The 16,247-nt window shown below is 38.9% G+C and overlaps 1 protein-coding gene across 1 annotated transcript; it reads right to left on the bottom strand.

Moving 5' to 3' along the window:
- Nucleotides 1–590: 590 nt before the first annotated feature.
- AGA (aspartylglucosaminidase) lies at nt 591–15,378 on the bottom strand. Its single transcript, XM_009867584.1, has 9 exons — nt 15,312–15,378; nt 14,420–14,573; nt 13,661–13,773; nt 8,357–8,469; nt 7,294–7,408; nt 5,314–5,389; nt 4,417–4,524; nt 1,605–1,738; nt 591–816 (listed from the first exon to the last, which is right to left on the bottom strand). Exons 1-9 carry the CDS (start codon nt 15,376–15,378, stop codon nt 716–718), a joined length of 981 nt encoding a protein of 326 aa, XP_009865886.1. The 3' UTR covers nt 591–715.
- Nucleotides 15,379–16,247: the final 869 nt, after the last annotated feature.

Here is a 16,247-nt window from a genome sequence, read left to right as displayed (position 1 = left end):
CCCCTGTCTTCTAAACCAAGACACATGAGAACAGGCAGACTAGAAAAGCCATTAGACACTTGGCTTCTTTGCATGCATATGACCACCTGTCCACTTTATCAGCTCTTTGAAAGGTTGTTGGTTTTTGTTTTTTTCTTCCAGCAACCAAAGCTCCACTTTCCCCAAAAAGCAGGTGAAACTTGGCATTACTTGAAAACAAATAGACAACTTTTTCTGGTATTTAGAACCATAGTTTGATTGTCAGGTTTGTCAAAGTTTAAGAATTGAGTTGGGAAGTAAGGTAATGTCTAGTAAATTCATGACTGAAGTGATCTCCGCAGTGAAGTACAGCAATTTTTACCGTTTCACTTACAGATTTTTCAACAGATGAACTGCCGATGCTAACTGTGAAAGTATCAGCGCTAACTATAGTTTTGCAACTATGTTCACTTTCCGGAAAGTATAGTCAGGTTTTTAAACCTCACTCCAGATTATATTGTCAGTCTACAATAACATAGAAATAAGTTACTGAGATAATTAGATTAGTAAACTATAGATTAAGCTTAGTTGCACTACACGAAGACATAATAAAGCAGAAGATACTAAATAAACATACTTTTATACTCGTTCACATGATTATGCAACGGTGAAAATGAATGACCATTTTAAAGAGTAACACCCGGAGAACCTTAGCACTTTACTCCTCGAAGTTTAGATGTTAATAGGACAAAAGAAATTAAATGCAATCTACTACTTGCTCAGTTGGCTGACTTAGCAATGGGCTAGAAACCATGAAGTGAAACTGAGTGAATCCTGGAATTTTATTACATGCAGCACCTAGGAAAGAGAAACAGAAAGAAAAAAAAGTATGATTTGCTACATATAGTATTAGTGTCTCTGTCATTTGCTCTAAATACTCAGTTGGTAATTATTCTTTTACAATCTGTTTAAGCCAAGACAGCTTGAAAGTATTTAATTTTTAAGTAAAAATACAGTGCTACTGACTGCCGTAGTGCAATTAATGCCCTTATAATACAACTCAAAACAGTAACAGTAAGTTAGGAAAATATCTCTCTTTCAATCTTGATTAACTTAATGAGTCCCTCCAACACTAATCTCTTAAACACAGAACTATGGGAAATAAGAGATCAAAGAACAGCAATAAGCAGTCTAACTAAATAAGCCACGTTGATTAGCAAATTGTATCTCCTACTGATCTAAGAGTTCGCTAACGAGATGCCTGGCACAACGACTGATCTTGGATTGCTTTGAAGCTATGCTTAACAGTCACATTCTCCCTGCCTTGAGGCATAAGCATTCTTTTAAAAAAGCTTCAAACTAATCATACACAGCCCAGGAAAACACATGAAGGCTGTAAATATTTTTGATTTTTACTAAGACTTGCATAAATTCTGTGAAAGTCTAAGACATCAAAATGCAGACGAAAAATTAAAATATCTCAAGTCCACACTAGGACACAGTTGCCCCACTAACCAGCATTTGCCAGTTGTTCTGCAGAGTTCAAAGAATAATTGAAGACTTCTGTTTTAAATGCCACCATTAGTTTAGTATTTCTGTGACCTCCTTAGGGTCAACAAACTATGTCTGTTAAACAAAATACATACCATAACTTCCAGTTGTATTGGCACATATAACCGCGCCAAAGAACTTCGGAGCATACTTCTGGATTCTGGAAATAACTTTCTGACAGGCAACTGTTGGGTCTGTTCCCATCCTCATATACTCCACAGCCTGGTAACTTAAAAAAAACCCAAAACTGTTACCACACCCAGACAGCCGTAGTCAGGTTTTATTTTCTAAAATGCCTTTTAGACACCTTAATTTGTTTTAACAATGGCAATACGTGATAAAGAATCTTTAGCTAAACTTCTTATCGACAATTATTACTTTCTACATGAAAAGTAATTAGAAACAGGACTAAAAGAAACTGCAAGATGTCATCTATGCCATCGATTTGTCTATGGCAGGACCAAGCCTGGGATAATTCTCTCATCATTTGCAGTACAAGAGGCTAAGCAACAGATCAGTTGAAGAACTGCAAAAAAAGCAGTCAAAGAGTTAGCAGCTTTTATTTTTCATTGTATGATTTGACATTAAAAGTTATTACTAGTTTTCAAAAAGGCCAATGTCAAGATAACTTTTTTTAAGAGAACTGATCTCCAATATTACATTACTGTTAAGTTATTGATTTCAGTAATCTTTCAGAGAAAACTTAGTTTCTCGAAACCTCAAAACTGACACATTTTCTTTATTTCATAAGTATGAAGATGTGCTGGTTTTGGTTGGGGTAGAGTTAATTTTCTTCACAGCAGCTAGCATGGTTTGGATGTGTGCTGGAAACAGTGTTGATAACTGAAGGATGTTTTAGTCAGTGCTGAGCAGTGCTCACAAGAGAGTCAAGGCTTCTTCTGCTTCTCACCACACCAGCAAGAAGGCTGGGGGCACACAAGGAATTGGGAGGGAATACAGCCAGGAGAGCTGACCCCAACTGACCAAAGGGATATCCCAGCCCATATGGCATCATGCTCAGCATATAAAGCTGGAGAAAGAAGAAGGAAGCGGGGACATTCAGAGCGATGTCATTTGTCTTCCCAAGTTACCATTATGCATGTTGGAGGCCTGCTTTCCTGGGCATGGCTGAACACCTGCCTGCTCATGGGAAGTGGTGAATGTGTTTTGCTCTGCTTGTGTGCACAGCTTTTGATTTACCTATTAAACTGTCTTTACCTTAACCCACAAGTTTTCTTACTTTTGCCCTTCTGATTCTCTCCCCAGTCCCACTGGGACTGAGAGAGTGAGTGGCTGGGGAAGGAGGGGGTTAGTTGCCAGGTGGGGTTAAACCACAGCATTTTGATCAAGACTGTGAGCCACTTTCAAAGTTTTTGCAAGCCAATTTGAAAAAAGTAATTCATATTCTAGATGAAAGGGTAAGCAAAATGAACTTCCTTTGTATCTACAGTATCATTAGACAAATGACTGTATGAGCATTGCTTGAGATGAATTGGTTGCATTTCCAAAATGTCCTCAGAGGCAAAAAAATAACTTTTGTTGTTTATCTTTCAGAACTTGAAGATTAAAAGATAACACAAGCAAACAACACTAGATTGTTTTGATGAATGATACATATACCAAGACCAACTCTTGTTACATTAAGACTCATCTAGAGACAGCCTGAACTATAGATGTTATCAAAGTACCGCAGAATGAACTTCCCTTGCAGTTTGAGACTCCTTATTATCTTTGATTTATTTTAAAAATCAAATAGGTTCAAGTTATTTAAAGATAACCATCTGAATATAAAGCTATGTTTCACAGGGGTCTCTTCACTAATGAAAAACTCAGTAAGATGTTACTATATCAAAGAAGGCAGACAGAAAATATTAGTAATTTTGGTTTTTATTTGACACCTCCTTCACTTCTGACAAGTCATTTCTCTTCTTTGTTTTCATGTGAGAATATTTAAGTAAGATGAATTAGGAAAGATCTGCATCTACAAGGAACCTGTAATTAACCACCTAGTCTGAGCTGTTTTCTAAAACCCAGCAATGCCAACACAAAATGTTTCAAGAACTGGAGCCAAATCCTTCAGGCTGCTAAACTGTAAGATTTTATTGATTAACCTCATTGTGGAGCTCAACTCACTACTACTGTTGGTATCTGATACCTCAGGATAATTCATGAAGTTGCCAATTGCCTTTTATTTCAAGGCCAGACTGGAACAGCTTGAAACTCATGGAGGACATTTGTAAACACGCAACAGCTAGTAGGCATTCATAACTGCCAGAGCTTCAGAAAAAGCACCCAAACAATATGAAGGCCACTGTTATATATTCCTTCAAGCACCAGTGCCCATTATGTTCAGCACAGGCTTCCATAACTCATTTCTGCTGAGGCTGACCCACAAGAATGACTGGCAAGACTCAGCGATGAAAACAGCCGTATTTTATGCAGGTTTTGCAACCATGACAACAGCACTAAAACTCCTCTTCCAGTTTCAAATCGGATGCAACCACATAGGATTGTTACAGCAACACCTCCCCACCCTCCTGAGTAACCTCGAGGCTCACCCCTCACCCCTTCTACAATTTATAACACTTATTTCTCACATAACAAAACACTTCAGAGGAGAAAGCTAATCAGTTCTGTTAAAATGCATGCAGGCTGGGAATATACTTATTACATGCTGCTTGTATGCTCACAGCTTGGCAGTATTAAGGGGATCTGTCATCAAGGTATTTAAGAAGTCACTTCTTTTAAGACAGACCACAAAGATTACTTGATTCTGCTACTGTTTTTACTCTTTCTGTTCCTTCGTTTACTCCCACTTCAGCAGCCAGTATGTCAGACTGCCTTTTTAATCAATTACTTCATTTGCCAAGTTCACATTTTGCTAAAGAAAGCCAGCAAAGGACCAACCTGGGTAAGAAGCGCATCATGATGTCACCATCCCCAGTGGCTGCAGCTCCTCCAGCTGTACTATCCGCATAGGATCCTGCTCCAGCTATGGGAGAATCTCCTACACGGCTATAGTGAACAATGGGAATAAACATAAGAACTGGAAATGACAGAAAACTAAAATTTCTTAATCCCCATGAGACTGCACTAAGGTAATAGCTCTTGGCCTGATATTGGCAAGTTCTTATGACTTGAGCTCACTTTTAACTTTGTCAACCTTACTGCCTCCAGCTGGGTTAGCATTATACCCACAGGAGAACAGAACAGGTAAAGAGGTCACTCCACTGCAGTCAGAAGTCTTGTCTTAAAACTACCAATAAAATGATCTGTGATAACCTGACTGACCTGAGGCTTTTATCCACCTCCAATGCACAACTGCTTGTTATTATACTGACATAGCTGGGGCAGTAAGGTTTAGCCAGTGGGCAACAGTAAGTGGCTGGGGACATTAGTATGTCCAACTTGTTCTGAAATCCAGAAGCTGTCTGACTGGTTTCACAGACAAGATTCCTAACCAGGCAGAAAAAGATCTCAAGGACAAAATACAGGCCTGGGGCTCTGATTCTATGTACACTGCTTTGGAGACTGCGCACCTCTCCGGAGTGCTCACTCATCTCTGGCACCTCTCCTTACAAGTTGACTCCTAACTGTGTGTGCCAGTTGTTTGTGTCTCTGTATGGTGAATTAAACCAGCTGAAAAATAAACATTCCCTCACAGACAAAGCATCTTGTAACTGTATTAACATTTACAGCAGTTCCCCAAAACAAGTATTCTGTAACCACCACAATCGAAACCATAAAACACAGGAAATGAGATGGGGAAAAAAACCTTTTCGTTATCAAAACAGAGATACTAACCCTGGAATTTTGTGGATGGCACCATTAGTAGATGTCCCAGAAGCAACAGTTCCACTCTCACCAATTACAACCATACCTAAAATTTTTAGTAGGGATTAAACATATTCAGAAACATTCCTAAAATTAGCACTACAGTTATCAAACAGAACTACGATACTCAGACTATTGAAATTACTACTAACCTGAAACAGAGAGAAGTTGTACTCTCCAAAAAAATAAGTTCATTGTACAACCAGTTTGGAAACTTTTTGGGTGTATTACAAGAGCACAGAACAGAAACTACAACAGTGAGTACCACAGTGTTTAGAGCTGTCTGTTACTGCTGCCCAAGCAGCCACTTTCTCCTGATACACACCTACGTTAACCAGTACACAGCAAGTACCTGGTGTCTGCACCAGCATCATCAGAACAAATGCCTCATAGAATTTAAAGAAAAGTCAGAAGGATGAGCTTAAATTTGGCAGAAGGTGAAATACTGCCTAATAAAGTAACAAGAATTACATGACAGGCAATCAAATGTGTGGACGAGCCCACCCCTTGGTAAATTTGTGCTACTAAGGAAGCCACCTTCTCATTAGAGAAGCTGAGATTGGCATTTGGATTTGGCTGATTTGGGATCAGCTGCTTCTCCATAAAGTAAGAATTTTTCTCTTTAAGAAAAGGTAGAAATTGCAGCTGGCATCAAACCCCAGTACACAGTGAGAGACAAGAAGCAGAATTCAAATTCTCTGATCTCACTAAGCAGTACCTCCTCACAGAAGTTTCCTGACCAGTAGCAGGTAAAAGCATAGAGGCACTGACTCTACAGCCACCATTAGCTTCTCCAAAACGCCTAGAGGCATATCAGTTCCTACCAACTTCCTAGATGAATTCTGAATGAAGACTCTTCTCTAAATGTATTAGTCAAGGAAGTATCTCATATGTAAAACAAACAACGGGGTGGGAGAACGTGAAGTGCAAATATAAACAACATCATTCTATAAAACAGCTTAGGAATACTTAATGATATACCGATTACTGAATTGTATTTAGCAGTTTTGACTCTCATCCTAACACTTCACAGTTTATGAGTTTTCTAGAACATAATGAAAACTGTATATCCCAGTAAAGAAAGCTACCTACCAACTTAAGTACTAGGTAGTTGACTGACATCTGTACAACATTATTTGGTTATTAGTAGAATAGACTGGAAGCAAAGAAGGAAGATTCCACTTGATACAACTAGTTGATTCTTGGTAAAGCAAATACTGTCAGGCAAAAAGTTCTGAAGTGCTGAACTGAGAAAAATTCAGGCTAAACCAAAAAAGCGTAAGTTTCAAGACTACAAAGTATAAAACTTTGAAAGACAGGAATAAAACTTTGAAAGACAGGAATCTGTAACTACTTCAGTCCTTTGTCTGATCTGCTCATTAATCAGCTTATAGGTTTAGCAATTAACAGTCCTCAAACAGCAAGCTCTCAGAAAACTTTGGGGACTACTACTGCCAGCCCGTAGTTTCTGTAGAAATTTATTGATTTAGTCAAAAGCCAGAATAGAAGAAAAATGAAAGTAAGCTTTATTTTTAAGTTTAAGGACTGTTTGACAAACATTGCTTTTGCCTGGCAACAGGACTGTTTACTCGTTTCTTTCACCACTGCAAAGCCTTTTAAGTTGTTCTGATAGCTACAGAGGAGATTCAACCTAAGTTAACCATAAAAATAATTATTTTTAACCTTGATCAGTTTTCTACACATTCATAGCTGCCCAAGCAATTACACCAAGATATCTTAAGGAAAAGCAGTAGGGCGATGAAAAAATAGCTAAGGGCAAAAAATGAAGCAAGCGGCTGTGCAGTCAACGCACTGGAAAAAAACAAAACAAAACAAAACCAAAACAAATCCTACTTAATCCTAACACACAAGAAAGACAATCCTGAAATCACTCAGTATGAATCTGTAGAGGAATGAGGGCAAAAAGAAGCAGTTATCAAAGATTGTTACCAATAGTATCATGATTATGAATGCTTCTTTGTGAGATGGTCTGCTCTTCTCTGTAAGTTACTTTTTCAGGCCGTTTGTATGGTCCACAGGATTCTGAAGAGTCTGGTATCACATTCTGTAATTATTTTGTTATTTGCATGAATAATATATTATGCTTCATTACAGATAAACTTAACAATTCTATGGTTAATACCTATAAACCACTACATATATATCAAATGCCCAATACTTAAATTATACAGCTGTACTGAAATCCTGTAAGTTATTCCACTTAAGGAATAAAGACTGATTTCTGGTATCATATGGTAAAATTTTTCCTACTAGAAAGTTATGTTGTTCAAAGTAAACCTTCTCATGTTCAACTAACTGGTCAAAAAAAGTGCTTATTCTTCAGCAAAATGAAGAAAATTTTCAATCTAAATAAACAACCAGATGAACTGAGCTTGTTTTACTAATGTCAAGACACTACATTAAGACAGTATCATAGTCAAGGTATTTTCCCAATTGAAAATCAGAATACGTACTGAATTGAAATGATTCAACAATGCAGCACTTCATATCCACAAACAATGAACATGAAACACGTAGAAATGTGCAACACAAACTCCACCAAAAAACCCTAAGCAGCACCTCACCACAATAGGCAGGATTATCACAGACAACAGCACTAGTGATGTGTTCACAGGTCAGCATAAAGCCAGGACCTTAATTGCTACTGCAAATTTTCCTGCAGAAATGTATATAGGCATCCAAAAATATAGGCACTAGGTTTAGCTTGAGAAGTCCTACCCAAATTTAGGCTTAAAAAAAACCTCCAAACCCCACCAAAATGCTACTGCAGCAATGTCAAAACCAGCAGGATCTAACAAATAAGAGCTAGATATATACTCTTCCTGAGCCTACCAAATGCTTGGTAATTCCAAGTTTGTTCTGCTTAATAAGCAAAACGTTTTTTTTAATTCACGTGCACATTCAGAAGCACGACTTCAACATAAGGTGAAGGAAAAAGCAATGCCGCATTACCGACTTCCTAACCCCCCATTTCACCACCACTGTACTGTACCTTCCAGTAGTTTGGCTGACAGCTTTGATTAAGCCACTTCGAATACATGGAAAGAGATTTTTGGGTAGTTAAATCTTCGTATGGAAACCCCATTCTTACAGCAAACAAGGAGGCTTTAAAAGCAACAACAAAACCAATAATGTATTCACATTTTTATACATTTTTACGATAATACATTGATGTAATGTTATCCAGAAACCAAGAAACTGTGGAGATGAGAAATATTTCTTCAGAGCAGCATCAGCAGTGACGTACAACCGCAGTAGCAAACTCTCCTTTCACTGGCAATATCAAATTTCCTCAGTTCACTGTAAGTTAACACATACAAGTTTTAACACTGAAAGAAAAACACATTCAACTCTGTTAATCAACTGGACACAAACAACGTGGAGCAAGAGTGTCCTGGGCAGTGTGACACAGAAATACTTAAATAAGTGATACAAATTACAGTGTATTTTCCTCACAACACTAGTCTTTTATGAAATGCAAGTAAGATGGTGGCACAACATTTGCAACTAAACCACTGGTATTTTGCAGAAATCAATCCACCAGCTTACATCATATTACACTTTTTCCTTGCAGTTTTAAAAATGACTGCCTCCTTGTTTTCAAAATTAATATAGTATCTGACAAGGGAGCAAAAGAAATAACACACAACACGGAAGAAAGCTGCACTTCTAAAACTGCCTTTTAGAACTACGGAAAGGGCAAAGGGTAAAGATAAACTGTTCTCTCACCTTTCAGTAACAGATATTGTTGCTAGAGGGAGGTTGGATTAAATGATCTTTAAGGTCCCTTCCAGCTTAGGCCATTCTATGATTCTATAATTCAAATGCTTTAATAATTTGTATTACCAATCCTTGATAACAACATCACCGTAAGACACACCTGAACAAGCTTCTCCAGTCCAAGAACTAAGAAAAGCCTTCAATTATTTCTGGGCAGCTTTTCTGTGTTTTTCTTAAAAACAGACACAATTAAAGTTTCTGCACTCAGAGAAAAAGAACACTGACAGCTTCAGCTAAACAGATATTTATTACCCCATTTCTAGAACAGGCAGGCAGGTTTGTTAGTTTTGGTTTGATTTGTTTTTTGTGGTGGGGATTTCTTGGTTTTGATTGTGGTTTTGGGGTTTTATTTTGTGGGGTAGTTTTGTTTTATTTTTAGATAAAATCGTGCTTGCGCATATTTTCAGCCATTCTTTAACGACTTCTGATGCCTTGTTTCTATTCAAGTGAGCAGAGTTGGCCATTTTTACTCTCTGAACTTTTTACTTGGATTGGTCTAAGTACTGCTAGGACAAAAAGGGAAAAAGTTAGGCACACTTTCCTATCTGTTGGGAGACAAATCTAAAAATTTCTTCGTGAATGATAACCAAAGTAATCCTTTTTTTCCTCATCTGCAGCCATTCTGCACTGACTGTCCCTTGCCAGACACAGTTGTAGATTGATATACATGGGCTTTATTTCTAGTTTTCTAAGACTTGTTCTAAAGAAAGCACTTCTTTTAACAGCGTCAGAACTGATCAGCGTGGTTATCTGCTCAACAAAAGCTACACTAAGAGATGAAGTAGAAAACAGGAAACTGCAGGCTGAAGAGTTGGGCAGAGAGGAGCCTAATGAGGTTCCCCAAGGGCAAATGTAGGGTCCTGCACCTGGGGAGGAACACCCCCATGCATCAGGTTAGGGGTAGACCTGCTGGAAAGCAGCCCTGAGAAGGATCTTGGGAGTCCTGGTAGACAACCATGAGCCAGTAATGTGCCCTTGTGGCCAAGAAGGTCAAAGGCATTCCAGGCTGCATTAAGTGTGGCCAGTAGGTCAAAACAAGTCATCCTCCCTCTATTCTGCCCTAGTGAGGCCATATCTGGAATGCTGTGTCCAGTTCTGGGCTCCCCAGTTCAAGAGAGACAGGGAACTGCTGGAGAGTCCAGCAGAGGGCTGAGAAAGCTGGGAAAGGCTGAGAAAGCTGGGACTGTTTAGCCTGAAGAAGAATGAGAGACATTATGAATGTAGATATTATCAATGTCTACCAGTACCTAAAGGGTGGGTGTGAGGAGGATAGAGATGGTCTCTTTTCAGTAGTGCCCAGTGACAGGACAATGGGCAATGGGCACAAACTGGAACACAGAATTTCCATCTAAACATGATAAAAAAATTCTTTACCGTGAAGGTGACAAGGCACTGGGAAGTTGACAAAGCACTGGAACAGACTGCCCGGAGGGGTTGTGGAGTCTCCCGTGGAGATACTCAAAACCCGCCTGGATGCAATCCTGTGTGATGTGCTCTAGGCAATCCTGCTTTAGAGGCATGGCGTTGCACTAGATGATCTCTGGAGGTCCCTTCCAACTCCAACCACTCTGTGATTCTGTAATATTGTCTACCTTGCCTTTCATAAGGCTTTTGACACTGTCTCCCATAAGATCTTCAAAGAGAAGTTGAAGAAGTACTATCTCAGTGAACAGAGCGATCTGAACTGAGAACTGGCTGAAGGCCTTACCTCAGAGGGTGGTCATGAGCGGTATGAAGTCTAGTTGGAGCCAGTAATTAGTGGTATATCCCTGGGGTCAATACTGGGTCCAGTAATGTTCAATATCTTCATTAATGATCTGGATGATGGGGCAGAGTGTACTGGCCCTCAACAAGTTTTGCAGATGATCCAAAACTGTGAGGAGTGACTGAAGCACACGGGGCTTATGCTGTCATCTAGGGTGAGCTCAACAGGCTGGAGACCTTGGCTGGTAAGAACCTCATGCACTTCAGCAGAGAAGTGCAAAGCCCTGCATGTGGGGAGGAACAACCCCATGTACCACTGTGTGCTGGGGCTGCCCAGCAGGGAAATAGCTTGGCAGAAGATGACCTGGGTTGGTTGGGCAACCAGTTGAACATCAACCAGTAATGTGCTCTTGCAGCAACGGCAGATAACAGCATAGGAATGAGCTCCAGCACTAGGAGTGCTGCCAGCAGGTCAATGAAGGTGATCCTTCCCCTCTGCTCAGTACAAGAAAAGGCTTGGGGGGAGGTTCTCATCAGTGTATAAAAATACCTGACAGGACGGTGCAAAGACAATCAAGCCAGGCCCTTTTCAGCGGTGTCCAGTGACAGGATGCGAGGCAATGGGCACAAACTGAAACCCATACGGTTCCATCTGGACGGCAGGAAAAATTTCTACACGCTAAGGATGGCCAAGTTGCTCGGAGGTTGTGGAGTCCCTCAGATAGTCAAAAGCTGTTTGGACATGATCCCGGGCAATTGGCTCTAGGGGGATGTGCTTGAGCAGGAGAGTAATACCAGAAGACCTCAAGTCCCTGCCAACATGTTCTTCTTCCTTCTTTACGTACTAAAGGTTTAAAACATCTAAACTTCATTTTTTTTCAGTCAAAGTAAGCAGAAGTGCGAGGACTAATCAGGTGTCATGGCACTCTAACATATTCAATCAGTGGTTTTAACACTGAAAACAAAAATATCATGTTCCTTTCATTAACTGTGAGGAAAAATGTACTGGTCACATATTTAAAAATTATCAACTAAACAAAATTGATGCAAGCTGCAGCTTGCCTCCTCTTCTCTGCTGTCAAACAGTCATTTTAGGGGACAGGTAGATTTTCCTGATTATATCACTAAATATACTCAAATAAAAGTGCAGTTTAGTCCTTGGGGGGGGAAAAAAAAAAGGGAAAAACTTCAGGATTTTGCATCTTGACCAAAAAAAGCCTGCAGAGTTTATATGCATGTGTATGAAAAGGTTTTACTATCATAGCTTGCTTTCCTGGTGAACATGTAAATATTTTTCTTTAGAAAAGAAACTCTCATTTCTCTCACATGCTGATTTGAAAGTTCAAATACATACTTGTGAAACGATAGCTCTATTTTGGTTTTATTAGTCTTCACCTGCTAAAGACAACTATAATTTCCTTAACTCATGTTCGTATTTCCTCAGAAATCCATTCTTTCATAAGAAATACTACTATTTCTCAGTTTCTCTACTGCTTTGATTAATTCCTTAACATTTATTTCCATCTCAAATTTTTCAGCTTCTCCTCCTTTCTTTTGCCACTACTGCCAGACAGTTCATTCTGAGAAAGTTTTCACTGACAACAAGGACTCAGTGTAACAGCCTTGTCCACATGAATCAATTATGCAAAAAGCTATCTTGTTAGGCTGGGAAATATACTTTATATCAGCACTTTAATTCTTGTTTCTTCATCTTCTTTATCATTTCTGCTTGTTGTACCAATCAAAAGTTAAAAATATTTTGCTAACTATGAATGATTGAGAAAGGAGTATTACAACCATTTCTTCCTCCTCTATGTAACTCCAGGCTAATTCCTTTTTCAGCATCACCTGTGAAATCTTACCAAAGCCACTTGTAACCTAATCACAGTCATTCCCTCAAATTAAATAGAATCTGTAAATCTATCTCTCCCTTTTCAGACCTTCTGTCAAATACTGTCCTCACCTTCCGCTACTGCCTATTTTACTCCATCAAAAGCTGCTGTTGCACTTATTTCTCTATCATTCTGTACACATTAATTCCTTCAAGAATCTTTCATCTTTTCTTATCAATTTCAAAGCACTTGACATCTGAGTGTTAAGGGTAAGTCAATTTCTACATTTATCTCCACATTTCTTTCAGAGCAGGCATACAGAGTTTAAAAGTTCTGAACTGTAAGCCAAGTAACCTTCCACTCACTACTCACACAGCTCCCTGGAATGTACATCTCTTGAAACCAGTATTATTCCAACAGCAGCAGTTCGTATTTTAAAAGCTCAACTATTCCTTGAGTTTGCTATCGCTCTTTCGTTATGCCTAGGAGTACAGCCTCTAATGTAATATTTTACTTTCAGTTTCTCGCTATTTTTAAACTACAAAATACAGTAATCGTGTACATATTAAAATAGTAAAACGTAAGTAGTGTCTATTAATTATCATACTTTTTCTAAAGTTACTCCATAGTTTCAAATGAAATATTTGTATCTAACAGCTTTTAGGGTGTCCCATATCAAATCACCTGTGATACCTTTGACATCAGTGCTATTAGCAAGGCCTTGGGATTACAGGTTAACATTAGCAGTTAAATCACTGGAAAGCCCATAGAATTGTATTTTTCTCTTCATGTGCAGATGTAATAAAACCTAACTCACACACATGTACTAAGAGAATGAACACTTCTGAACTATTTGACTAGATTCATTTCATTGTTAGGGAATTCCTCCATCTATATTACCAAGATTAACAGGTGGCAATTTTAACAGGAAGCATTTTAAGAAGAGGGTATGATTTGGAAACAGTTAAAGAAATAGTTACCTGACTCTCCCACTAATAACGTATGTTTAGTGTATTCAATGACCTTTCGCGCGACACCAATTGCGTTTTTTACATGCCTGAGATCCGCAACTGCCCCAACTTCCATGGTGTTGCTGGAAACAAGAAATATTTAAAACATTAAAAACACAAGCAAAAATGTATATTTGTTTTGCATTAGACAAAACCTGTTCTCATCTACACTACAAAGCTTGCTCCTTCAATATATTGCTTTAATTGCTCTAAGCCATAGACAGATGGCATCACATTAGTAGCAAAAAAAAACTTCATGAAATATATTTTCTCCTTTCACGGGCATCGCGATATTGCTCAAGTAACAGTAACTCCATCCACAGTAATATTTTCAGTTAAGTATTTTGTTACATGAACTCTTGAACTGAACATTTGCAGTTACTTTTAACAGGGACACCTTTAAATGGTAAATAAAGTATACAAGACAATTGCTCCCAAAGCAAAATATTTATGGAATGAATCTAAAGGGAAAGCTTACAATGCTTTGTACAAACCATCTGCTTTGCAACTGCTCTATCTAGAGCTGGATTACTACACTACATGCAAAAATTCAATAACAGACATGCTTAGCTACTCTTCCACCAACGAGATAAACTTTATTACTAGTTTCACAAGTTAACATATAATTTCTTGCCATAGTCAGCCTCAAATCAACAAGATCTCTGTAACAACCCTTAAAGCGTGCTAAAAATCCCAGGGATCATTCTTTTCTCCACATAGCTTTCTTACCCATCCATAATCATGGCATCCAGTGTTGTTTCTCCACTTTCATCTGGGCTTCCTCCATATCCCACACTCCCATCACACTGGTCATTCTCACACTGACCACAGCCTTTTTCAACTGCATCCAGCTCAGAACCTCCCAACTGTAATACACTCCAAGCTGTAATTAACACAAATAATTGTCAATAGCAAAAACAGTCTCCACTACTGCTTTAAAGAATGTCTTAAAGATGGACATGATGGAGATGCGCTATGTAAGTAGATAAAAAAAGTAAACTGTAACTTACACCGAAGTAAAGTCAATATATAAATATATTCCAAGGAATGCAAAGCATTATTTTTTTAGATCCTGTTTTTTGCATATCTGATTAGTGTTTCTGACTGAGAAATCAAGCTTTTTTTTCCTGACTAGGGAGCATTATTTACTAACTACCATCACGACTTCTACATAATAAATACCCTCCTCTGCCCAGAACAAACCATTACTTTACTTTATCACTATTTAAAGCCTTTTGGGGGGAAGGGAGATGGGGAAGCAAAATTTTTATCAAAAAAAGAAAAGAAATTATAACAAGTAGCTCTCAAATTTTTCATATGAGAATATCAAGTGTCCAGCTGCAGAGTAAAAAAGATCTAAAACATACAGTGATGCAAAAGACCTAAACCTACATCACTAACTACATAAGAACAAAAATAATGCAGAGACAATATACAAGAAATTACAGTCTCTGTTTTTCTTGTTCAACCCTTAGTGTTCTGTTCTTTAGGATCTAGCTCACGGCACAAGTGCGTAAGACATTACAAACAGGCGAAACAACAGGACTGGAATAACCGGGCCTGAAGGCTTTGCACATGACACTTCAGAAGGATGGCCCTCGGGCAAGATTTTCCAAGATACCCGAGCTTGCTGCCATTGACAGCTGTAATCCTGCTTCCTCCTCTTTGTGCTGGTTCCGGTGCTCCATCACCTGCTGGACCGAGCACAGGGGAGGCACCAGAAGTATAGAGCCCAGCTCTTTTCAGCAGAACTATCTCAATACAGTCTCAACCATCTCAAAAAGCCTCATTCTCACAAATGCTGCGTGTAAGTGCCTGAAGCCGCCTGCACCAAGAAACAAGACTTAATATCTACCATCCAACTCCACATAGGTTTTTATTTATTATAAACTTCAGTGTGAGGAGTACTGCTCCAAATCCTACTACTTTTATTGTTGTGTGTAGCCTTAACACAAGCTTTCAAAAGCTGTAAAGCAATGGCTTTGCAGTTTCCACGAACGTATTTCACCTCTGACCTATAGAAGGCTTTACAGGTAATCCATTTCACTAGCAATGCTTCCTTCTCCTTCTCTGGAGACTTTCAAAACCCACCTGGACGCGTTCCTGTGTGGCTGCCCTAGGGGATCCTGCTCTGGCAGGGGGGTTGGACTAGATGATCTCTAGAGGTCCCTTCCAACCCCTGACATTCTATGATTCTATTTACTACCCAGCTGTGCCAAAACAGCCCGAGTCTTTTAAAATCGGTATCCACCACAAATTTATGCTGCCCCAGGAAAACCTGCTTTGACTATCAATAGCGCATCACGGAACAACACAGAGCTCCAAAAACGTGACAGTGAGAAATATCGAATCTTTCGGGGCAAGAACGAATCTCAGAAGGGGCACTGTTAAAAACAAGTCATCATTGTGAAATGCCACGAGAGCATAAAATGCGTAGTTAACTGGAGAATGCTTTTAATCTAGCTTTTCCACAGCTCATAACGTCTATTTTTATTATTAAAAAAAAACACCCCACAAAACATCCAAAATGCATTTTTCCCACTCTTGCAAGTTGAAA

The sequence above is a fragment of the Apaloderma vittatum genome, unplaced genomic scaffold (genome assembly GCF_000703405.1).
Source record: "Apaloderma vittatum isolate BGI_N311 unplaced genomic scaffold, ASM70340v1 Scaffold21834, whole genome shotgun sequence".
Classification (NCBI taxonomy): domain Eukaryota; kingdom Metazoa; phylum Chordata; class Aves; order Trogoniformes; family Trogonidae; genus Apaloderma; species Apaloderma vittatum.
The sequence above is the reverse complement of the archived record's forward strand: the minus strand, read 5'-3'. Positions and strand labels throughout refer to the sequence as shown.